The sequence below is a fragment of the Nanorana parkeri genome, unplaced genomic scaffold, assembly GCF_000935625.1.
Source record: "Nanorana parkeri isolate BGI_ZX_2015 unplaced genomic scaffold, ASM93562v1 scaffold220, whole genome shotgun sequence".
Classification (NCBI taxonomy): Eukaryota; Metazoa; Chordata; class Amphibia; order Anura; family Dicroglossidae; genus Nanorana; species Nanorana parkeri.
Window position 1 is genome coordinate 1,573,182 of NW_017306488.1, and position 24,407 is coordinate 1,597,588.

General features: G+C 42.8%; 1 protein-coding gene across 1 annotated transcript in view; it reads left to right on the plus strand.

Annotated features, from left to right (window-relative positions):
* Positions 1-24,407, plus strand: part of AHDC1 (AT-hook DNA binding motif containing 1) — an 85,352-nt gene that overhangs the window by 32,467 nt on the left and 28,478 nt on the right. The window contains exons 4-5 of the mRNA XM_018555961.1: positions 3,384-3,430; positions 5,942-10,734. Coding sequence (XP_018411463.1) covers positions 3,384-3,430; positions 5,942-10,683 — 4,789 coding nt within the window. The 3' untranslated portion in view covers positions 10,684-10,734. The remainder of the gene's footprint in view (positions 1-3,383; positions 3,431-5,941; positions 10,735-24,407) is intronic.

A 24,407-nucleotide genomic window follows, 5' to 3' on the forward strand; every position in this document is an offset into this window, starting at 1 on the left:
TATTGTGTATATTAGAGTAGGGTAGACTTGACACACCTAACTGATTAAATGGCAAATACACCAGACTGTTTTGCTCAGCAATTAAATGCTTTATGGCCGAACATATTGGTTTACTTAATATGTGCAATCTACTTTGTCTTATGAGTCATTTTCATGATTCTAATATGCATACCTTAGCAAAATTGTTTCTATGCTGCCTGTTTTTACGCCAAAAAATGAGTCTTAAACTTGGTCTTAACCTGGATAAAACAGAACGCTCTGGTTTAAGCAACTGGAAGAGGTCATTAACCAAGGTCTTCTCCGATACATATATAACTAGGGTTGCAACTAATGATTATTTTCATAATCGATTAGTTGGCCTATTGTTTTTTCGATCAGATAAAAAAAATTAAATACCATCTTTAACCACCTGCTGTCGCCGATCCCAAGCGCCTGTGCCCGGTGCGGGCCGGGACTGGCATGGCAGCTCTCTCACCAGAGCTTAGAGGGAGGTCGGTACACGATCCCCTTCCAATCTCTTCTCTGGCCTCTGGAGAAAGTGATGTATATTACATCACTTCCGCATTCAGCTGTCATTCCCGGCTACAGAAGCCAGGGAGAAGCTGATGAAGCAGATCTCTGCTTCATCAGATTCTCTGGGGGTCCCTAGGTGACATTAGGGGTCTTTGTGACCCCTGATGTCTCCATTAAGATGACCTGACACTGTGAATTGGCTATCACATGGGAGGCTTGTTAGCCCCCTATGTGATGGCAATAAAGTTAAGTGGAAAAAAAATTAGTTACAAAAAATATTAGTCACAAAAAATATTAACACATACAAAGTGATAAAAAAAATAAAGTTCCCCGCCCCCACATATACAGGTAAACATGCGCCTAAATGCGAAAATGGCGATTGCACCCATTACCCAAACATGTTACATATCAGCGCGAATGTCAGAGCATGAGTAATAATTCAAGGGCCATCAATCAGTGATGACACTAAATTGATGAGCATTAAAAGCTTTTAAAACGTCACTTATGGACAATTTTGGGTGTGGTAGTTTGTCATGATTTCGCAGGCGCGCGCAATTTTAAAGGAGAACTATGGGGTCAGGGCTTTTCTCCATAGTTCTCCGGGTAATGGGAGGACACAAACTAGCGTCCTCCCGTTACCCTAAGCTCAGTATACCGCGAGCTACTGAGACGCCGGAGCGGATCCCGACATCGATGTCGAGATCCGCCCAGCTGTGTGAGTGACAGCTGGCTCTGCCTATCTAGAGGCAGAGCCAGCTGTACCCGCCCCCTCCCCCCTCCGTTCCACCAGTCATCTCATAGTTCTCCTTTAAGGCTTGAGGTTTTTGATGTCTGTTTATCCGACGTGATCCCATCTTTTATGTTTTACCAACAATTTAGTGGTAATGTTTAATAATGGTTTTTTTTCAAAATTTTCGGTACTTTTTTTGTTGTATAGTAAAAAATAAAAACCCCAGTGACAGTGTTACAAACAAACTTTACTTCAGAATAAAACTGCATGCGCTATTTTTGGCAATTGCACTGCAGTGGAATGCATAGCATTGCAGTATCTTGCGTTCCAGTGCAGGCGATCACACTGTGGGTGAGAGGCGTGTTTTGGGGTGCCATTGAAATGAATGGCACTGCAACACACCTGCCGCAGAAGATTCTGTCAGGCCGAAACTGAATTGCTTCTTTTCCCACCTTTTTTTTATAATTAAAAAAAAATAAAAAAATTGTAAGCACGTGGCGCTTAAATACCTTCAGCCAGGGAATTACAGCTGCCAGTGGCAAGATTCTGCAGACGGCAGTGTAATGTAAAACATCAGGTAGTGGGCTGGTGTAATAGCTATTGCACCCACCCACCCTTTGCTTGCTGTGCCCTCCTCCCAACTAATCAATAATGAGCATAGTTGACAACTATTATCGATTTATGATCGATTAGTTGGTTGCAGCCCTATATATAACTGTATATTTATTGGCTAGATTCTGCCCTCAGAAATTTGACATCTGGTCCCGTTGAATTGACAAACCAGGGCCCCAGATTCATAAGTTTTTACCACATATACACTGAGTGGCCAGATTATTATGACCACCTGACGTTTGTAGGCAAATTAGCTATAATTTCGCACTGAAGTTGCTAGAGGGCCAGACCGTTATAAATAGGGAAGCAGGTTGTTTACCATGACAGTAGAAATTGTTTTTTTCTGAAGATATGGGTAAACAACACGATTTAACAGCCTTTGAACGTGGGATGATTGTTGGCGCTCGGAGCCCTGGAACGAGTATCAGCAAAACTGCAGAATCCGTTAAATGTTCAAGAGCAGCTGTTGTTAAAGTGTTTAAAGACTGGACTGTCAGCCGAAAATCTGGGTCTGAACGTGCGAATTGTGGCCGCCAGCGACCAGCCAATGTTAGGGCAGAACGGAGAGTGGCAAGATGCTTGCATTTAATAACATATTAAATATACAAAGCTGCATTCATTTGTGTATTTTGTATCTGGAGTTCATCTTCAAGTAAGCAATGTAAGGACACTAGAATCGATTTTTAAAGGCTACTTCTACCATGAAAGAACATTTTAGTTTTGCGACATGAATTTGTAAAGTGAGTCTGACCTGCCTAAAAAAGGGGAAACAACAATGCTGAAGTGCATCTGACTTGTGGTGCCTGCGGATACCTGCTAGTCTTCACATATCTTCAGGTCCCAGGCTCAGGCTGTACTTTACGCCCCATCTTCTCTTGAAGTTTATATTAGCATAGTTTCCACTTAAAGCTAAGCATCTATCTACATCATATAGCTGTCAATGTTGAGTGCATCTTCTTCTCTGGAATTTCACAGTTGAATGACACTGGTTGGAAGTTGTGTTGGAAGTGGCCCAATCTTGACCTGCAGCAAGGGGAAGGTCCTGTGAGCTACCTGGTTTTAGGGTCCTAGGAGCTCCACAGGTATCTGTTCAGACTAACCAGGTTACCTTCTCTTCAGCACTGTTGTCAACTTAGGCACTTTTTAAATCGGGCCAGGTTGTATCTGTTCCACCAAAGACATATAAAGGTGCAGTGATGCTCATTTCAGAGAGCCTCAGATACGATTCCTGCAAGTAATGAGGGACATTTTTCTTCTCGGAGAGTTAAGCTTCCTTGATTATCCAGTGTGATGGTTAGTACCTTGAGCTGACAGCAGAGTTTTAAAAAAAACAGCTGGAGTGGGTTGCAATCATCCCATGTCTATAGGCAGGTGTAGTTCTCTGGTAAATAAAAAAAAAAAGTTAGGTACTGATTGGTTATTGACTAAAATGTTTGACTTCCTAAGATATTTCTAAGATGCTTTTCCTGTTAACTGTACTCCTTGTTAAATGGCTGACAGTTGAATGATTATGTTGTTCTCTCCTCAGAGACCACAAGTACAGTGGGCGAAGTGCAAAGCAGGAAAGGCAAGAAAGTAAGTATACATTGCATCTATTTGAAATAAAGTATGACTAGTATTTTGCCTTACTACATTTATCTCATGAATTTATATTTAATCAGGTCATCATCATAATATTTCATCAGTTAATCATTAAGGGTAACTTTTCTTTTAAATAAATGCTCCTCCCAGTGGAGCTAAAAAACAAAAACAAATAAAGGAAATAAAAGTTCAGACCTCAAATCGTCTTTCTCTGGTTCTTGCTGCTGCACTCTTCCCACTGTTGGGCAGAGCTGACGACCTCTGCCACAGTGGTACCATATGCACTACTGTACATGTGCAAGGAAGTGCACCAAACAGTTGAATGGAATACCCATCTGCTTGCATAATTTAATTGTTTTGGTGGCGTCCAGGTGCACATTCAATAGGGTATAAAATGCCATTTCAGCAGAGTGCATAAACACTGTCTGGTAGCTCATAACTGCAAGAATTAGTTAAAACCACTTTCTGAAGTCTGTAGTTCTATTTATTTTTGTTGTTCAGTACAACAAGGACACTCCTGTTGGGAGCATTCATTTAACATTGCTGATGCCTATTAATTCATGATAATTACCATTTGTTCCCATTTTTTTATTTGTTGCTGTAAAATATGTGCACTTTCAGTAGTAGTATAGTTCCATCTTTTAGACCCATATAAAGCAGATGCAAACTGTAAAGTTAGGTCTACTTCTATCGGGCTGGCCTTGGGGAGGATGGTTATAGTTGTCAAACTATGGAAATTTTACCTATCATGTGACCTTGAGCCAGCTTGTTGGGACATATTATCTTCAAAATTTGTGCATTGCGAGTATTAATGTGAGCACAATTCATTTTCACTCAATATTCTGTTAATGTACACTTCATTGTACAACCACAGCATCTTTAGACCTAGTGACCCAGAACTAGAGGTGACACATGACCATGTCTGCTTGGTATCCCACTGCTAGCTTGCTTAAAGTAGATCTCACTTTTACTTTGTTTAGGTTCACTTGGGGTTTGCCAGAAATTCTGACACAGTCATGTCAGTTAGCTGGGCATGAATGCTCAATGTCAAATTTTTACAACCTTAGTAAACAGGAGTGAGCAAAGGCAGGAGAGTAAATTGAGGCTGATATGTGGCAGTAACTGATCAACCTCACTTTACTGTCCACTCTTTGAGAGGCGTTCTCATTTAGGTATCGGTAAACCCAAAAAGAAAAAATAAATTTTTTAGGATTTTCCTGTGCCCCTTTTTTAATTAAGCTTTCGTCTTATAAAATATTCTGGTTGATCATGCCAGTCATTTGGACTACCTCCTTTTCAGTGGCAACAATCATACTCCCATTCTGGTATGTAGGCTGTGTATTACTTGCTAGGCATGACTTCTCTCTTAGGTCATGTGACTGTTTCTTCCTTGCATATCAAAATGGCCCAGGTCGGGGACTGGGCTAAGCCGCAGCACATCACATGTCTTGGTAATGTCATTCCGGCTTTTTCTTGCCTACCCCAGGCTATGAAGAGTGGTCAGAGTGCTGTCAGTTAAGCATCTGATAAGCCCAGCCTTGCATGACAAGAATGATAAAGATAACAATGTCATTCGGAAGGTGTATAGAATGTAACATTGCCAGGTGAAAGATGGGTTGAATGAAATAAACGACGGGCAGTGAGAGGAGCCTAGGTACTGTATGGAATTACCTATTAAACCAGGGCTGCCAGGTGGGGCGGTTTAGATGTTTGACAACGCACTGCTGCTACATCATCAGGACATGTGATATGCTGCAGCTAGTAGTGCTGGTTCCTCTATTTAAAGGGTTGGTTCACCTTTTTTCAAATATGAAATAGTGCACTAACTTGACGCCATTTATGTGTAATGATGTCCCACCCAGCCAGTATAATGGATGGCATCCCAGAAGAGATTCTCATTGGTCTGTGTGGTCATGTGACTGCACTGACCAATCACTGCCCCCTTATTATGTTAATATAGATTGTATGTTCTCCAAATGTGTGTTTTCTTCAGGTACTTCCCTTTCCTCCCTCAATAACAAACCGTACTGGGAGTTTAATTGACTTCCACTTAAAAAGGCCCTAGTGTGAGTTTGGTAGCATTTTAGATTGTTAGCTCCTGTTGGGGACTGGGACAGAATGATCTTCTGTTTTAAAGCATTGCATAGCATGGTTTTGCTATGTACATAGAAATACATTTGTAGATAGGCCACAACAATCATGGTGTATCAATGCTTAACAACTGATGAGATAAGATATAAATCACACTGGGAATACACTTTTCCATGAGTGAGCCGAATCAGACTTGTATTATGAGGGGGAATGTTAAAGTACGACTACTGTGTAGTATGCAAGATAGGAAGCAGATCCTGTATATGTAATCTATTATGGCTGCCCAAAGGTACATATAATTACAAATTTAGAGATTTACATCAAGCTGATCTTTTCACATTTATATGCATATTTAATTAAAAGGACCATACATTTCCTTTTAATTTTTTTAACCTTTTTCTTTTTCCCTTCCAGGCACTACCATTGCCAGTCAAGAACCCCAAGGTGAAGATACCCGATCCCAGCATTCCTGGGGCCGTTCAAGCAAATCCAACTGCCGTTCATCAGTAGGAGCTCCCAAATTAGGTGTTGATGGAATAATCGCTCTATTAAAAAGCAAATGTGGCAATGGTCGTGTCAACCTTCAGCCAGTTGTACGTTTGATGGATATCATGAAGGACCTTAGCCAACTATCCAATGACCTGCGATCCAGTGGTGTCCGCCTTAATTACAGCCATGTTACCAGCCCTCCATCAGAGCCTGAAGATGCAGAACCCGGATTACAATACAGCTTTTTTTCTTCTCAAAGCCTTGCTTGTGGACTGAGAAGCCCTGAAGAAAAATCTTCAGAGACAGTGGATAAAGAAACAAACCCTGTGTCTCCCAACCCAGACTCTTCCGAGTCTGCCAGTTCAAATGTTCTTCGAGAGCTTGCAGCTCTTGCTTGGATGGAACCACAGCCCATTGATAATGTACAAGAAAGGGAAGAATATGATGACATGAGTAGTAAAGTAGAAGAAACTTCAAGTAAAATAAGGACATTGAATCAGAATGATAAAGAGGAGTCATCAAGTGATGAGCAGAGCAAGCATGAAATTGAGGAGTCTGGGGAAGAACATGAAGAATGTAAACTTGAGGAGGAATCTATTCAGCAGGCAGAATTTAAACAGGAAACATGTTTGGGGGAGGAACAAACTAATAAACAGGGCGAGGAGTCATCAGTTGAGGATCATGAAGAGCATAAACTGGATCAGTCTGGAGAGGAGCAAGAGGAAAGTAAACAAGATGAGACAGATGACGAGCAGGAAGGAGAATCGGCAGTCAAAACTGAAGATCCGGAAGAACTGAAAAGAACTGAAGTAGAACAGGGTAAACTAAATGAAAGTCAGGAACTAATTATAGATATTAAAAAGCAGGAGAGGACAGGAGGTGGTGATAAAGATGAATCTTCAGATGACGATGACATTGAGGTAGACAAGTGTAGTCAAATAGAAGACACTTATAAAGTAAAGGAAAGTACCGTAGAGGAGCGGATTGATGAAATACCATGGATGCTACCTCTCTTTTCTCAAACATCGGAAACCCTCAGACGAACACCATTTTCTAGCCGTGGAGGACACAGGTTTGGTCTCAGAGGCCGTAGAAGTGATAGACCAGGCAGGGGAAGAAGGAGAAGACCTGGAAGGCCAAGGGCATCTGAAAGCAGTCTCTCCCGTGCATTTGTAATGCCTCCTTATCGAACATCAGAGGAGCCCAGGGCTTACCGGCTTAATGAACAAAGTGTACTATTTCCAGTTCCTGCTGTTCTTCGCAAACCACCCACAGCAGAGGTTGATGTTCAGCAGGGCCCCCCGCCAAAGCCAAAACGTAGGGGCATACGCAAAATGGTAGTTCGGATTGCCAGAATTCCAATGCCAATGGGGCGGAGAAATAAAACAAGCTATAAGGTATCTTCATTCAGTAGCACTCTAAGTGTGGAGGGGGGAGAGTTGATTGGTGGTTCAGGCCCAGGTCCCACCTCCTTATTAAAAATGAAAAACAATGGGCGCAATGTAGTAATGGTGTTTCCACCTGGTGAACTTCCAATCATTCTTAAGAGACGGCGAGGTCGGCCTCCCAAGAACTTGGTTTTATCTAGAGATACACCACCAGTCCTTTCTCAACCACCTCCTATTGAACCCATATTAACACCACAGCCTACTCCCATGTCCCCCCAATCAGTTCCAGAAGGAGAGTTTGTGAAAAAAAAGAGGCGACGGAAGCAAAAACTACAATCGCCCCAGCCTTCTTATGTGGCAGACACTAATGACAGCAAATCTGACTACAGCGATGTACTGGCAAAGCTTGCTTTTCTCAACCGACAGAGTCAAGGAGCAGTAAGAACCTCACCTCCTCGTTGCTGGACACCAACATTGCCAGAGTCAGTGCACCAAGCACCTGAAACTCATAATATCTCCCAATACCTTCATAGAGTTCAGGGCTATCGAAGAAGAGGAGGTCGTGGTGGAGGACCAGGCCGAAGAGGAGCTTGCAATAGCCACAATGCAGAACTATCACGCTGTTCATTCAGTGAGTTTTTTGAAGGTATTGGGAAGAAGAAAGCAAAACCAAGACCCACTGATCCTTTGAAACCACGAAAACGGAGACAGCCAAAGCCTGAACCAGACCCTAATGCTAAACCCAAACGCAAGAGAAGATCTCGAAAAAATGGTGCTCTGCTTGGTGACATGGGAGAAGAACCTAGTTACCAAGGTATGTCAGATTGGGTTGGTGAGGGTAAATCTTGTCCATGGGCATCTCCGCTTTCTAACAGTCAGTCGGGTAGTCGACCTTGCAGTTATCAAGGACCAGAGCGCACAGGTTTTTCTTCCTTGCACGATGGCTCGCCATCTCGTCCAGGTTATTATGGTGGAACAGGATCTATTACCCAGAGTGAAAGTGGGGGGCAGGACCGTCATGGACTTTTTACAGGCTACTTCCGATCTCTGTTGGACTCCGATGACTCCTCTGACCTTGTGGATTTTGCTTCTGTTGCACAGAGACAAGAAGCAAGAAAATCTGCATCTGCCTTCTCTGGGTCATCAGCCTCACCCAACCCAAGAGCACTCCAGTCATACCCCAATTCTCGGGGAGGAAAATCTAGCAACCCAGAATCACCATACCAAAGTTCAGCAGCCTCCAGGCAGCCATTCCCTCCAAACAGGGGAAATACAAATTATGGGACACTTTCCCAACAAGAATGCCGTGGATCTGATGCCTTTCACAAGCTGTTATCACGTTCTCCCAATTCCCAACATTCTGGAAACTTTGGCCAGTTTGGAGCCTTTCAAGCATCTACTGGTCAAAACCTACCTGGCCATGGAATTTTTGCACCAAACAAGCAGTACCCTGCTCCACCTGACTGCTTGGGTAATAAGGACTGCAGCTTTTCTTTCAGTGGTGGTGGTAATAGCCTCCCGTCATCACCGGGCAGCGCCCATAGTAGCACTAGCTTCAGCCAACATCAACAGATGCCGGCAGCAGGTTCAGGGTCTAATGTAGCTAAAAGTCCTTTTTTCAACACATCAGAGTTGCCACCATTCCCACCACTTAGGAGTGAAAGCCGTTCAGGAACCTCTTCACCTGCTGGTTACATGTTGCCTAAGGTGTCTGGTCCTATGTTTCCTGGTGAAAATAGCCGCACCTTTCCAGCATCAGTAGGAACAGGCCAATGGGGATTTCGACAAGGATATGGACAGTCTGACTGGGGCCCTGATAACTTTGGGCAACTTTATGGGCCTGGGTTTGACTGCCACATGACTGAATCCAATGTCATCTTGGACATAAGCAACTATACGCCACAAAAGGCCAAACAAAATACTGATAACATGTCAGAGTCATCCTCCGACAGTACGCAGTACACTCAACCTGGTGCAGGCTATCGCAGAGCCAACAGTGAGGCCTCATCTAGTGAAGGACAGTCTAGTCTATCCAGCCTTGAAAAATTGATGATGGATTGGAACGACACATCATCTGCACCAGGCTACAGCTGGAACCAAACTGTCCTTTTCCACCAAACGGCTAAACCTGGCAGAGGCCGCAGAAAGAAAACAGATATATTTGAGCCATCACCCCACCACCTCCTGGGCTTTTCTTCATCCTCTCCATCATCTTCTTCATCATCTGCTGCTGCTCCCCCATCTGGATTTCCCACCAAGAGAGGAGGAGGGCCCAGGGGCCCAAGGGGTGGGCGAGGTGGAAATTGTACAGCCAACAAGAAAGAGAGGGGTTCAGGCAAAGCTAAATTTTCCCCAAAGCCCCCAGCTCCACCACCATCCTCCTCAGTCAGCTCCCTCTTTCAGGACACCTCAGATTTAGGACTGGACTGCTATAGTGGAGATAGCAGCATGTCACCTCTGCCCTCCCACTCGCGGGCGTATGGGGTGGGTGAGAGGGAGCCTCCTTGTGATTTCTCTGGACCCTATTCCATGAACCCATCTACCCCTTCAGATGGCACATTTGGCTTCCAGAGTGACTCTCCTGGGCTGGGCCCTCCCTCCACAGAGCTTGAACCTAGTAAACACTTCTCCCATCTCCCTACGGTTGGCAACACAAACACTGCTGCCCCACATCCTCCACCACCCCCACCTGGATTGGTGTATGACCACCAGCTACAAGACTCTCCCTTTTCCCCTAACTGCTCCCCTACTCTTGAGTTGCGGCCAGGGGAGGGAAGAAAACTTGTACCCCCTCCCCACTCATCCTGTGATTCCCTGAAACACAGCCTGCCTCCCCACCTACCCTCTTGTAGGGAGCAACTTCCTCCACAACCCACAACGCACCACCGCTATGACCCTCCCAGCTGCAAGAATGCTGGCTACTGGTATCCACCCCGCAGTCCCCCTTATGATGGTAAGGGAGGATTACTTTCGGACTTCATGGGCAGGCGAGCAGAGGGTGTGTCCTGCCTGAGCCCTCATATCCCAAGCCCTAAAAGAGACAAAGAGACGCTGGACATGGTAAGGGGGCATCACAGAGCCTCATATCCTTGCCCCTTGATCAGTGATATTACCCATTCCCCTGTGCAGAGAGACTCCATGGTGCAGCTCCAGGATACCTATCGTTACCCAGCCTTTCCCCCCCAGGGTCCCCCAGTGCTTTCACCCCCCAACCTGAAGGGTGGTTTCTTGGGACCTGAGAACATACCAGAGGACAACTTCACAGTCACCTCCCTCTAGGGGGCGTGGCATGTCCAGAGTCATCAGGAGCAGCAGAGTCAAAGGGGTGAGGTGAGAAATAGGCTAAAATATGTTTTTGTAAATAAAGTCTGTTTGTTTTATTTGCTGTCTCTTGAGCTGTGTGCTCTCCAGTAAGTTCTCAGTTCGACTCCACAATGTTAAAAACTATCAATTTAATTTACAGAAAAATGTGATTGCAGTAAATTATACTTATTGCCCCTGAATAGAATAAATTGTGTATGTTTTGTGAAATTATCCAGCCGTCTTCTCAGTTTACCTGTCCTAGTCTGTCTTCAGTACTTTCAATTTTTTTTACACTCATCCATCATTTTTTGTTTTTAAATAAGGCATGTGATAGTTAAACCCACTGTCCGTTTTAGTTTTTTTTTGTGCCTTAATGGGGAGATTTTCCTTCGCTTCTTTGTTTGGTGACACAATAGAAAGTGCCAGGGAATCTTTCCAAAGTGAGGGCAAACATTCCTGGTGTTCCCATTTGGAAGATTTTCTCCCACCTCATGCTCTAGTGACAACTGTAACATTTTGAATCTCCAATCATTTTCTGTCCTGGTTACAGTAGACACCATGATAAATAGAAGGTAAATCTCCCCAGCTGGGACACCGACAACAATAAAAGACTGACCGTGATTCCAACCCTTCCTCGCTCCATCAAAACTATAAAAATTCTGGTGTTAGATGCACATTATAATAACATCCAGCACAAATATTTGCTCTTAACCTGGCCAAACATAGTTATTTGTAGGTAGGTTTAGGGTATAGCTGAGCATTTGCAATCTAAATGATTTGTTAGGCCCTCACATAGTTTTTTAAGAAGCCTGGGTTCACACCCAGGCGTATTGAATATGCGCGTTTGTCGCTCGTTTCGCATCACAAGTTTTTACCGCGATTCGAGACCAAAACGCCCCAAAGAAGTACATGTACTTCTTTGGGCGTAGGCCGTTTAGTAGCGCGTTCAGACGGGCTGAAATACGGAAAGGTGTGAACCATACCCATAGAAAACAGTGGGATTTTCAAGTTTGTACGTTTTGTAGAGCATTGAACGCGCAACAAAACGTAAAGGTGTGAACAGGGCAGAAGATTGTATAGAGATTGCACAAATGCATTGTAATGGGGTGTGATTCTACTAAGATATTTTTTGCAAATATCCTATGTTATCAAATGATGAGGTAAATGATTAAACATGATCATATAAAGTAACAAGATCATGGTTTATCTTGCGAGGGTACATGGCATTTGGTGCAAGTTTGTGAGGCAAGGAACTGAACTCTTGAAGCCACGCCTAAAAAAAAGAGGAAGGACCCATAACTAATATTGCCTGTGGTCTCCCAGCAGCTGATCTTTCCCTAATTAGTGACTTACCATGCCTCATTCTGCACTGTTTGTGTGGAGACATCTTGGAAGAGGCAAGAATATGTGCCCTTGTTAGAGTCTCCAGCAAGGAGAACAGTGAGCAGAATAGTAGTGCCATCACCAAATCTAAATTTGCAGAGACTAGTAGTCAGAGGCAGCAGACTGACACTACAATTATACAGCTCTGACTCTGTAGGCTCAGAAGTGACTGGGTACCCTCTCATACTAGAAAGTGTGCTGCTATTTTTTTTTAGGAGTAATTCCAGACAAAAGGTACATGCCTAAGGAAGACCCTAAAAATGTGCTCCTTAAGCACAGTTGGCATTGCTAGATGTTACCTATAATACAGTAAATGTTTATTTTTTAAAGAGGAACTTTACCCAGATCTTCAAAATAACACAGGCACGTTTAGTAATGGCAATCTACAAACACATACTTCTAGATAGCACAGGCTTTTTTTTTCTTTGCATTCCTTGTTTTTCTTTTCCTCCCCATTTTTCTAACAGTCCCTTTACTTCCTGCAACTCTGGCACATATGACTGGAACATGTGACGATGCACATCATCTCAGAGGAGGAAAATGCCTGGTGGTCTGCATTGATATATAATGATTATACAGCAATGCTGAATACCACCAACTATACAGGACTGCAAGTCCCAGCAATACATTATATTAAGTAGGGATGCACCTGGGCCAATACTGGCCATTTTCACATGCACTCGTACTCGTGAAAATGACACAATACTAAACGCAGATACCGACACTGGCGAAACTACCAGGGCTGCATCAGTCGCATTTGCGACCGGGCCCTGATGTTCCGCCAGTTTGGGGGGCCCGGAGAGACCAGAACACTGACATTGATTTGCCATGTGTTCCGGAGATCACACTGCGGCCGGGGGGGCGTACCTGCGTTGCCATTGACTTTAATGCAACAACACGCCCCCTCCCGCCCCAGAATGCAGTGAGGCGGCCGGGATGCGATCCAGTGCGTTCCAGCACGAATCGGGCCGGAACGCACTGGAACTGGTGTGAACTAGCCCTGAAAGTCATAACATACATAGAGGTGAATTTATCAAAACTGGAGCAGACAGAATCTGGAGCAGTTACCAATGGCAACCAATCAGCATCCACCTTTTAATTTTAAACCTTAACTGAACAAACTGAAGAGAGAAGCTGATTGCTTGTCATAGGCAACTGCTCCAGATACTTTTGCTTCAGTTTTGATAAATTCCCCTCATACTGCTTGAGTGTGTGTGTAGGGCAATGTAGTTGGATCTGTATATGCATTATAATTAATCAATTAAAAAAATGTTTATTAATCGAACAGGAAAATTTGTAATTGTTACCAGCCCTAAATTTTTTATGATCTTACAGTTTTGAAAACCTCTTATTAAAATATGCGTAGTGTCTGTATTTGTCCAGCATGGATAAAGAGCAAAGATGTGTACAATTAACTAAGGTGTGTGGGTTGTTGGAGCTGGCAGTCTAGTCTTTAGTATGGTAAATTTTATTGATGGGAGAGGTTGGAGGTATGACATGGCAAGCTTCTTTTCTAGTAACACAGGTGATGATGCAGCTTGCTTCTCCATGCTTTTTAATGCACAGTAAATCCTAACAGTCCTGAAAGAACTAATCGCCCTACCATTACTGGCCCCTACTGAAAGTACAAGTTGCTGGGCTACATCTGTATGCATTACTTCTGAGTCACAAACCTGGAACAAGCATGTTGAAAATGAAAGACAGAATTCCTGCTCTTCTACTTTATTCTGGATCAATGATTCAGAAAGTATTGCTTCAGAAAGAGACAGCATGACAGCCAGTTAGCAGCCAACACATTCATATATGGCAGTTGTCTTTTAAAGTGACACTAAACTCAGGAGTTAAATCTTAAAAATCCATTCAAGTACCTTAACTAATAACAAAAATGCAGCTTATTTGTGTATCACTCGGCTGTAGATCCTTAAATCATCTCTGAATTGGTGCCGACACTGTCCTTCCTTCTGGAGGGTGGCTAGTTTTGTTCCCCATGGTCCCTGTGTGTGTTGTAAAGTGGCCACCGGTCCAAGCTCACTCCTGTGATGGACTACAATCTCAATACAAATTAGTAAATTAAACGTGAGATTGTAGTCCATCACGGGAGTGAGCTTTAAGCTGTGGCTACTTTTTTGAATATGTGTGCATTCATTATTCTAAAAGGTGGACTTCGCCTTTATCAGAGTGGATTAGTTGTATTTTTATAAGTTGGAAGAATAAATAATCAAACAAATAAAGAGATTTTAGGATTATTGTTCAGAATTTCCTTTGATTTTACCATTGGATTTTGGAATTAATTGAATTTCTCGAATGAACGAAAACCATTTTACTGTTAGAATTTCCCCAAAAATTTGCATCTTGCGCCCCCGTCACTAATGTTGAACTCAATCAATGATTTGACCCCATTAACCCACCTTCTGGAGGGTGGCTACTTTTGTTCCCCATGGTCCCTGTGTGTGTTGTAAAGTAGGCGCCACTCAAAGCTCACTCCTGTGATGGACTACAATCTCCATACAAATTAGTAAACTATATGCGAGATTGTAGTCCATCACAGGAGCGAGCTTGGCGTGGTGGCTACTTTACAACAAACACAGGGACCATGGGGAACAAAAGTAGCCACCCTCCAGAAGGAAGGACAGTGTGATTTGAGGATCTACAGCGGAGTGATGCAAAAATTTGCCAAGTTTTTGTTAAAAGTTATGGTATTTAAATGCATTTTTATGGTTTAACTGCTGAGTTTAATGACACTTTAAGTCACCTTGAGATGTTTAGTATCTGTTTGGTCTAATAAAAAATATCAATAAAAGTGTTTTGTTTTATCTAGTCGATCAATGCAAAAAACCTGTTTCTTCTTAAATTCAAATCTGCCAGAGCAGCCATTCTTAACTACCTCCGGGCCGGCCGGGAGCTCTCTAGATCTGAGCGGGCATCTTTAGACGTCCGCTCAGACACGCCGCTGGGCGCACACGAGAGTGGGAAATGCCCGACATTTAAAAACAGGCAGCGATGCCTGTTAACATACATGCGATCGCTTGTATGGGGTAACGATCTGTTACACGAGCTCCCTCCTCTCCCCTGCAAGAATGCGGAAGTGTTGTATATTACATCACTTCCGCATTCTTGTGTCACTCTCCAGCTTCAGAAGCTGATGGAGCAGATCTCTGCTTCATCAGCTTCTTTTGGGGGGTCCTAGGTGACAGGGATCTTGGAGACCCCTGATGTCTCCATAAAGAGGACCTATCACATATTTTGCTATCACATAGGGGGGTTTTATTAGCCCCTGTATGTGATAGCAATAAAGTTTAGTGAAAAAAAGAAAATAGGGAAAAAAGTTCCCCCCCCCCAAAAGAAATTAACGTTACACATTAAAAAGAAAAAAAAAAAGAAAAAACAGTTTAAAGTCCCCACCCATACATACACGCATGCTAACATGCATCGGGGGCGCATATGCAAAAAAGACGATTGCGCCCATTACGCTGCACATGTTACATATCGCCGCGAACGTCTGAGTGAGAGCAATAATTCTAGGGCCATCAATCACTGATAACGCTAAACTGATGAGCGGTAAAAGCTTTTAAAGTGTCGCCTGTGACCAATTTTGGGTATGGTAGTTTTCTGCGATTTCGCATGTGCGCGCAATTTTAAAGCTTGACATATTTGGTGTTTATTTACCTGACGTGACCCCGACTTTTATATTTTACCAAAAAACTTTTTCCCCAAAATTTTCAGTAATTTTCCCAAATTATAGTAAAAAATAAAACCCGTAGTGGTGATTAAATACCACCAAAAGAAAGCTCTGTGTGTCCCCAAAAAATGGTATAAAATTAATTTCAGTACAGCGTTGCATGACGGAACAAAGTACTGCAACACTAAATACTGAAAAATGGCCTGGCCAGGAAGGGGGTCTAAACACCTGGTCTTCAAGCAGTTAAAGGAAACCAGCCTCGCCTCCCTAGCAGTGCACACCTACATTCACTCTGCAGTCGCTCAACTGCTGAGCAAAGAAAATCTCTATTACTTCCAGGTATGGAGGAGCATGTGACTCACTCCATGTGACTATAGTAGGCCAGTCACCAAGCACCAGATAACACAGTACTACTATGCTGACCAAAGTGCTATTTTTAAAGGTAAATTCTTAAAGCGTCAAGATACCATGATTACAAAGTTGCTGTTGGGCTGGAAGGAGTTGATAACTGGTTCGTACTGACAGTGATGTAAAGGAGTAACTTCTCCTCATGTTCATGCACTTGTAAAATTAACACTATGTATTGGGAATGAGGGGTGTCTTGCCTGAACCAAATGATAATCAGAGGGTTGCCATTCCCTCCTGTTGCACTGGTATAGTTCATATGTTTTTCCAGCTTGATTTTACCAGTAGCAATTATCAAAGGCGCTCTGCCACTTTTCAGTGGCCTACAGATGTTAACTGCCTTATCATGGAGCAACACTGCATGGCCTTAAGGCATGATACCGTGAGTTTTAATTTTTAACATTATGCTCTGTGTGGCTTTCAAAACCGGCATTGGGTCTGACATTACACGTGTTTTCCAGAAACAGCCCCACAAATGATGATTTTGTTTTTTAACGTTTCACACCATAGACCTACGCAGTTTTGCTGTGATGAGATGTGTGTTTCACACATGTTCTACATATGGTACCGTTGATTCCAATGGAAGTTGTATTTGCTCCAAACTGCCTCATACAAGCTGCAAAGAAGTTGTTTTTTTTTTTTGTAAGTGCCTCATACTAAAATACTTTGAAGTGAACTACAACTAAAGCTGGCAATACACTAAATGAGAGAAATCACTTGACTCCCATCCATGTTAACAAGGGTGGATGGACAAATCTTCCATTCCCAGTTTTAATGTTCTGAGAGTGGCACCCAAAGATGAACAGTGACTGCAGTCACTATTTGGCTAACTTTTCTTTTCTGGCTCATTTGATTCTTCAAAGTTTGTCAAGATAAGTGGTGTCCTGCAAGCACATCTCCCATGGGAAAGAATGGTGCCACATGTAAAATGCATGCAAAATGCATTTTACATTCCAAAATGGTATATTAACTTTCATGTTAAATCAAAAAATTTAGAATTCTAAGGTCTGCCACCTATTACCACTGTCAGGTACATACTTTTACTAGATGCAGACTGAGAATAAAGAGTAAAGATAGCGGGTTAGTATTTGTAATAATAAGATTGAGACTGGTGTAGCCAAACGTTGGAAGAAGATGGTGTTTGATTTAAATATGAACAATAATTTTGAGTGGACTGACCCTAATTATTTCATGTGACCTGAAGTGAAACAGTTTTATTAAAATTGAACTTTTTCATCTCTTCCACATTCATTTCATCCTAATAAAGGGGGGGGGGGAATTGCAGAAAGTTGGCCAATATTGCAATTGAAAATAACCAACTAAGCATTCATTCATAGTACAGAATAGGTCAATTATTGAACTGGCTTTTAGTTTAATATGTAGATTAGTTTTTCTCCATAATCTTTATGAAAGTTTATTGCTTTGTGTTAGTGTTTCCTGTTTGTAAAAGGGTGGGCCCTTCTTGGTTCCTGTAAAAGAAAACCATTTTATAAAGTTATCTGTTTTGAGGCAATGCTTGTTAGAATGTTTGTAATTTACAATAGCATATAACATAATTTATAGCATTTTTTGAGCTGGCCATTTGCAATATTCATGGCTGTCCAAATGATATGGCCTTATGAGAACAGAAATGTGCAAGGCATATAAGGGTATGGTTTCAAATGGTATTCATGTTCTACTGTTATAATTGAATTGTTTAAAGGAGTCATAGCTAACTGGCAGTCTGTGGATGTGCATACCAAGACTTTTTTTTTTTAACCTATCAATTTGCTTTTTTGAGGAAATCATTATTCTGGATCTGCAGCTAAACTACCTAACATTAATTGGTCAATCCTTTTAAAATGTTTTTCATTCAGTTGATGGGTTTATTCACTTCTCAGTTGCTGTGTTTCATGGACTCCAGCAGAACATTCTCCCCACTGGAGTTCCCAGCGCTGCCTGTCCACTTAGGCTTATATGAAGGCAATTGGGAAGGTCTTCATCTTTTATATTGTCTGAAAAATAAAATAAATTCATTGAGACTCTAGAAACATAGGTGAGGGAGACATGTAATTGGGCATGGAATTAAAAAGCAACAGTCAGAGGCATGCAAAAGAAAAGAAGCCAAAAAGTTCTCAAGTAAATTTAAAACTGGCAGCCGAATAGACATGCAGAAACACTTGTAAGGTAAAACTTTATAGTTCCGGATATGAATACAGTTTTCTAATGGAAATACCGGGCATTTTTCCTGGGCACCTCAACTGCGGCAGTAGGTACTGCCATGTTAACTGGCAGCAATTTATCTGGCAATGGATGTAGGCTGAGGTCTCGTATATTTATTTACAGTACATAAATTTGCATGTCTCAGAAAGCAGGGTCATGCGCTTCTTGTGCCAAGTAGTTTTAGGAATAATAGCATAATAGTTTGCAACGGAACTAGTTTTGGGAGATGGGTGAAGGGTCATCACACTTGATGCTATGGTCCCACAGGACAAGTGAATTCACCACCGCCTTATCAGAGTGGTAGGAAAGTCAATCGTCCAGCTTGATGTGCAAGACCGTATACAAACAGTGTAAATTTTTAAAAAGTTATTATGGGAATAGCGCAGATATGGAGTTTACTTTATTTTTGCTGTTAATCAGCAGTATTAGTGCTGATATTTTATTTCTAAAATAGGTTTGCCTTTACTTTATTATAGCCAGTTCACATCTCTCAATTTGCATCCAGTGTAAAAATGCATTCTAACTGCAGGAAAGCACCAGGACAGTTTTTTTTTTATTTTTTGCTGCTGCATTGGAAGTGCTTATAACAAGAAATTGCACTGCATAAATATACTTGTGACTTGTAATTTTGCTTGCATTTGTTTCCTCTCTGAAAGTTCTGCCCAGATTCTTGCCACACAAGAATTTTAGGGTGCAAAAAATCTTGCATGCACATGTGATTAGTGGTCTTTATAAACCCTGTTCAGTTTTTATTATTTCTGCATAAATGTGACCTAAAACGTGAACTGTTTTTTTTATGTATGTCCTAAAACTAAACAACCCAATTAAAGGAGTCTACAACATATTACTGGTTTACATACTGTATTATTGTTTTAAAACAATTTAGTTAACAAATTTGTGTATGGCAAAAGTATTTGAATCTTTTTTCGGGAAGGGCAGCAGTAACTGCACCTAAACCTTTTTGGTAACTGTTGATTAGCCCTGCACATCGGCTTGGAGAAATCTTTGTCCATTCTTCCTCACAGAGCTGCTATTAGGAATGTTGGTGAGCTTCTGTGCATGAACTGCCCACTTCAGGTTCTTCTGCAGTACTATATGATTAAAGGAGAACTATGGGGTCAGTGTTTTCCCCCATAGTTCTCCGGGTAACGGGAGGACACAAACTAGCGTCCTCCCTTTACCCTAAGCTCAGTATGCCGCGAGCTACAGCTCGCGGTATACTGAGACGCCGTAGTGGATTCCGACTTAGATGACTGGATCCGCCCAGCTGCGTGAGTGACAGCTGGCTCTGCCTATCTAGAGGCAGAGCCAGCTGTACCCGCCCCCTCCCCCGTCCGTTCCGCCAGTCCGCGCTGGGAGATCGGAGAGGGGAATCCATCCCCTCCCCCTGTCACAGCAGAGAGCCGTGACAGGATCGAGAGGCGAGCGAACCCGGTATGTGTTCGCTCACCTCCCGATCTACTGAGCCGACCTGTGACAGTCTCATTGTCACAGGTCGGCTAGAACTATGAGGTGAGTGAAAAGCACTCACCTCATAGTTCTCCTTTTAAGGACAGGACTTTGATTTGGCCCTCCCAAAACATTAATTTTCTTTTTCTCTACCTGTTCTTTGGTGGATGAAACTTGTGTGTTAATGGTCATTTTCTTGCTGCAGAACCTATTTCTTGAGCTCAAGTTCACAAGACTATACTATGGCATTTTCCAGCAGAATTTGCTGGAAATGTAGAACTTAGTTATCATTGTTGCATAAATGATCGAGGCAGCAAAGCAGTCCCAAACCATGCTACCACTTCTACCGTGTTTCACTGATGGAATAGGGTTCTTATAGGCTGGAATATATTTATAGTATTTTCTTTTTGACAAATACAATACTTTTCTTTCAGGCCAAAAGTCTATTTTTGGACTTATCCATAAACAGAACCTTGTTCCAGTAGCCTTCTGGCTAGTCAATGTGGTCTTTAGTAAACAGTGGATGGGTATAAATGTTCTTTTTACATATTAGTGGTTTTCTCCTTGCAACCCTGCCATGCACAATATTGGTCATTGTATTCCTGATGGACTCATGAACACTGGTAAGAGAGGCCTTTAGTTCCCTAGATATTAGTCTGCTGCTATTTGAGATCTCGGAGTATTAACCTTTTTGCAGCCGTCCCCATAAGTATTACGCCACGGCACTATTAGGATGTAAACAAACTTGTGGCTGCAATGTTTTGTTTACATATTGAAGAGCCGACTTCAGGCTCTGCAATAGAAGTGATCCAACTGACTGTAAGGCCGCCTGATCACTTCTATAAGCTGAAAGATTTACCCCCTCCCTCCACACACACAAACACGTGTTTCCCAGGCTCGCCCGTGCCCCCACGGGAGCCTGGGAAGTCCATGTTGACTGTCAGGATGGAGAGCACAGGGAAGACAAACACCTGATTCTCAATATTTCCTAGGAGCCATGAACCTGGAAGGGCACAGCTCTAAGCACTTCCAGGATCAGACCTGTCGGGTCCCGGCTCTTGTGGCCAGGAAAACTGATAGAGTACCGTCTGTACTTGATCTGGATTGGAGTAATGCAGAGGAGGCATTAGGGTCCCAAGAGATGTCAGCCGCCTTGTGACAACCATAAATTTGAAATAAAAAAGTGCTTAAAAACTGTTAAGTGTTCTAACATGCATGCACATACGAATACAAACAGGAGTATATGGCCATTACTGTTAAATCCAAACTGATGAGTTTTAAAGGGTCACCTGTGGAAAATTTTGTATAAGATTTGTCACTGTTTTGCAGCTGCACACAATTTTTAACCTTAATAGACTTCATATCTATTTACTTGAATCGGTATTTTATAAATAAATTGGAGATGTTATATTTGTGTACATTACTATAATTTGAGCATATTTATACTGAAATATATACAATTGTGGGGTTTTAAGTGTGTTTTTCATGTAAAATATGTACATATTTGCATCTGTGCAAGAAATAAATGTCTATCAGCAGAAGGGTAAAACTCTTTGCTCTTGGTGTGTTTGTTTGTAGATCATGTCTACGTTTCCTACATTATACATCTGCCTTACAGTAGACTGGTGGAGTCCAAACTCTTTAGAAAAGATTTTATAACCTTTTCCAAGCTGGTGTGCATCAATTGTGTTCCCAAGGTCAATGGCCCTGCAGACTCTCCCCACGCCCGAAGTACGATCAGCTGCACAAGAATGCGTGTTAATAAAATGCTCTGCATTACAATGTGTTGTAATCACAAAAAATTGTGCATGCACTATTTTTTGCAATCGCACTGGAACGCAGGGCATTTTACTACCACGTGTTCCTGTGTGGCCGATCGCACTGCAGGGCGTGAGGGGGGGGGCGTGTCTGCCGTGCCATTGACTTGAATGGCACTGCCACGGCCCCTCCCGCTCCAGAACGCAAGGAGACTGTATGTATGCGATCCCTTGCATTGCGGGCACGGGACATTCTGGTAAACGTGCGGGCTGGTGGAAACAGACCCTAAAACAGGATTTCAGGGCTAGTGACCAACTGATTCTGCAAGAAACAAACTTTTAAACATCAATGAGCAACATCCGTTGTAACTGATTTAGTCGGCATTTAAAATGTCTTAAAAGCATTTTGACTTTAACATCACGTTGAAGAACTCCAGGCATAATTTATTATTCTGGGGCTACCCCCAGCACTGCAAGGGTTAAGTGCTCGTTTTTGTCTAGGGACAAAAAGAACAAATATATACTCCCCTGAAACTTGGAGCCAGTCGACTGCTACTTCAGTCCCTGCCACCTGTCTCCTCCTCCGCTCCAGTGGTGAAACGTCCCTCAGTGTCCTCGCAATCCTGTACATGGTATAGGACGTGATGACCCCCAGGGCCTCTCCAGCGAGAACCCGGCCTTCCTCCGGAACCGAGCCATTTGGCTGGCCAATCAGGAAGCCGGGCGCCGTGTAATGACGCGACACCCTGCTTTCTGATTGGCCGGGAGGCCGGCTCCATGCTCCCTCGTCATGAGCATGAAGCCAGCTTCCCGGCCAATCAGAAAGCAGGGCGTTGCATCATTACACGGCGCCCGGCTTCCTGATTGGCCGGCCAGACAGCTCCGGCTGGGTACCAGAGGAAGGCCGCGTTCTCGCTGGAGAGGCCCCGGGGTTGACAGGCTGCACATACTAAGGCAAGAGGGGACTTTCTTTATCGGGAAGCCGGGTGGCGAGACTTTACACGCTTCCCGGCTAATCAGGAAGCCGGGTGGCGAGTCATTACACGCCACCTGGCTTCCTGAATAGGACTTCCTTTACTCGGTAATTGGTATCGGCGAGTACTGAAAAAAAATTATCGGTACCAAAATAGCGGTGTCGGTGCATCCCTAGTCTTAAGCACCTTGCTCTAGTTTTCCTGAAAATGAAACTGAAAATCTTTTTGCCACACTCAAATATGTAACTTTGGATAGTTTTACAAATAAATAATTGAACAATCAGTGTTTTTCACTCCTTTGTTTAACCCGTTAATGACCAGTGACGTCCATAGTACGTCGGGACTCTGTTTAAACTTATAAAGCTGACTGTCGCTTCTACAGGCCACATTTAAATTGACTTTTTGGGGTACTTAATTTTGTTGCTGTTTCATGGACGCACACAATTTTTAACCTGGGCATGTTGGGTATCTATTTACTCGTTTTAACCATTTTTTTTTAATTTTACTTACAAAAATGGGCATTTAAATGCATTTATCATTACATTTTGGGGTTTGATAAGGAGTTGCGCTAATATCGTGCAACATAAAAATTTGCAACTGTTATTCTATAGGGTCCTGGCTTTCAGAAAATATATGTTTGGGGGTTTTAAGTAATTTTTAAGGCCCAAAATGTGTATTTATAACATGTACACAAAAAAATTGAGAAAAAAGTCATGAAGGGGTTAGTTATGTTTTTATCTCTATTTAGGACTTGCCTGAAAAATTACGCTATTTATGCCAAAATCATCAAAATTAAAAAGGTTCACAAACTTTAACATATTACTGTACATACAATAATGCAATTTGGTCCTAAAACCTTAAAGTGTAACTAAAGACAAAAATGTAATTTATTGCAGTTTACCCGTCTTTTAAATTTTTGCTGGGAACTTGGGTGATACAAATTTGTCACACAAAAATCCTACTGCGGTTCTCCTGAAAATGATGATTTTTTTTTTTGTCTCTGGTGCTGATCTCTGGATTCGGCACATTCTAAAACACTGGCATGGATTAAAGGAGAACTATGGGGTCAGGGCTTTTCCCCATAGTTCTCCTTAGGGTAACGGGAGGACACAAATTAGGGTCCTCCCGTTACCCTAAGCTCAGTATACCGCAAGCTACAGCTCGCGGTATACAGAGACGCTGGAGCGGATCCCGACATCGATGTTGAGATCCGCCCAGCTGCATGAGTGACAGCTGGCTCTGCCTATCTAGAGGCAGAGCCAGCTGTACCCGCCCCCTCCCCGTCCGTTCCACCAGTCAGCGCTGGCGGAGCGGGGAGGGGGGAATCCAGCGCCTCCCCTGTCACGGCAGAGAGCCGTGGCAGGATCGAGAGGTGAGCAAACGCCAGTATATGTTCGCTCACCTCCCAATCTACTGAGCCGACCTGTGACAGTCTCATTGTCACAGGTCGGCTAGAACTATGAGGTGAGTGAAAAGCACTCACCTCATAGTTCTCCTTTAAGTATGTGGCCTGTAAAGTTATCATTTCTAATCTGCACCTGTTCTGGGGATTCAATGTAGATCAACATTGGAAGTTTCAATATTTTTCTTTTAAAGCTGAACTAGGGGTACCAATTTTTGTGTACTTACATTGGCCACTAACTACTACAGTGCTTTACAGCAATCTTCTGGGTTTTGTATTTTGGGGGATTTTTTGCAGCTTGCTGACCAGCTTCCCCTCTGCCATGAAAACACAGGGGGACATTTGCTTGACATCTTGGCCATTCAAAGAATGCCTAGCATTTTTATCAATGAATACAAGGCGTGCCATGATTGGACCAGGGGCTGGTTTTGACATTGCCGCCCCTCGTC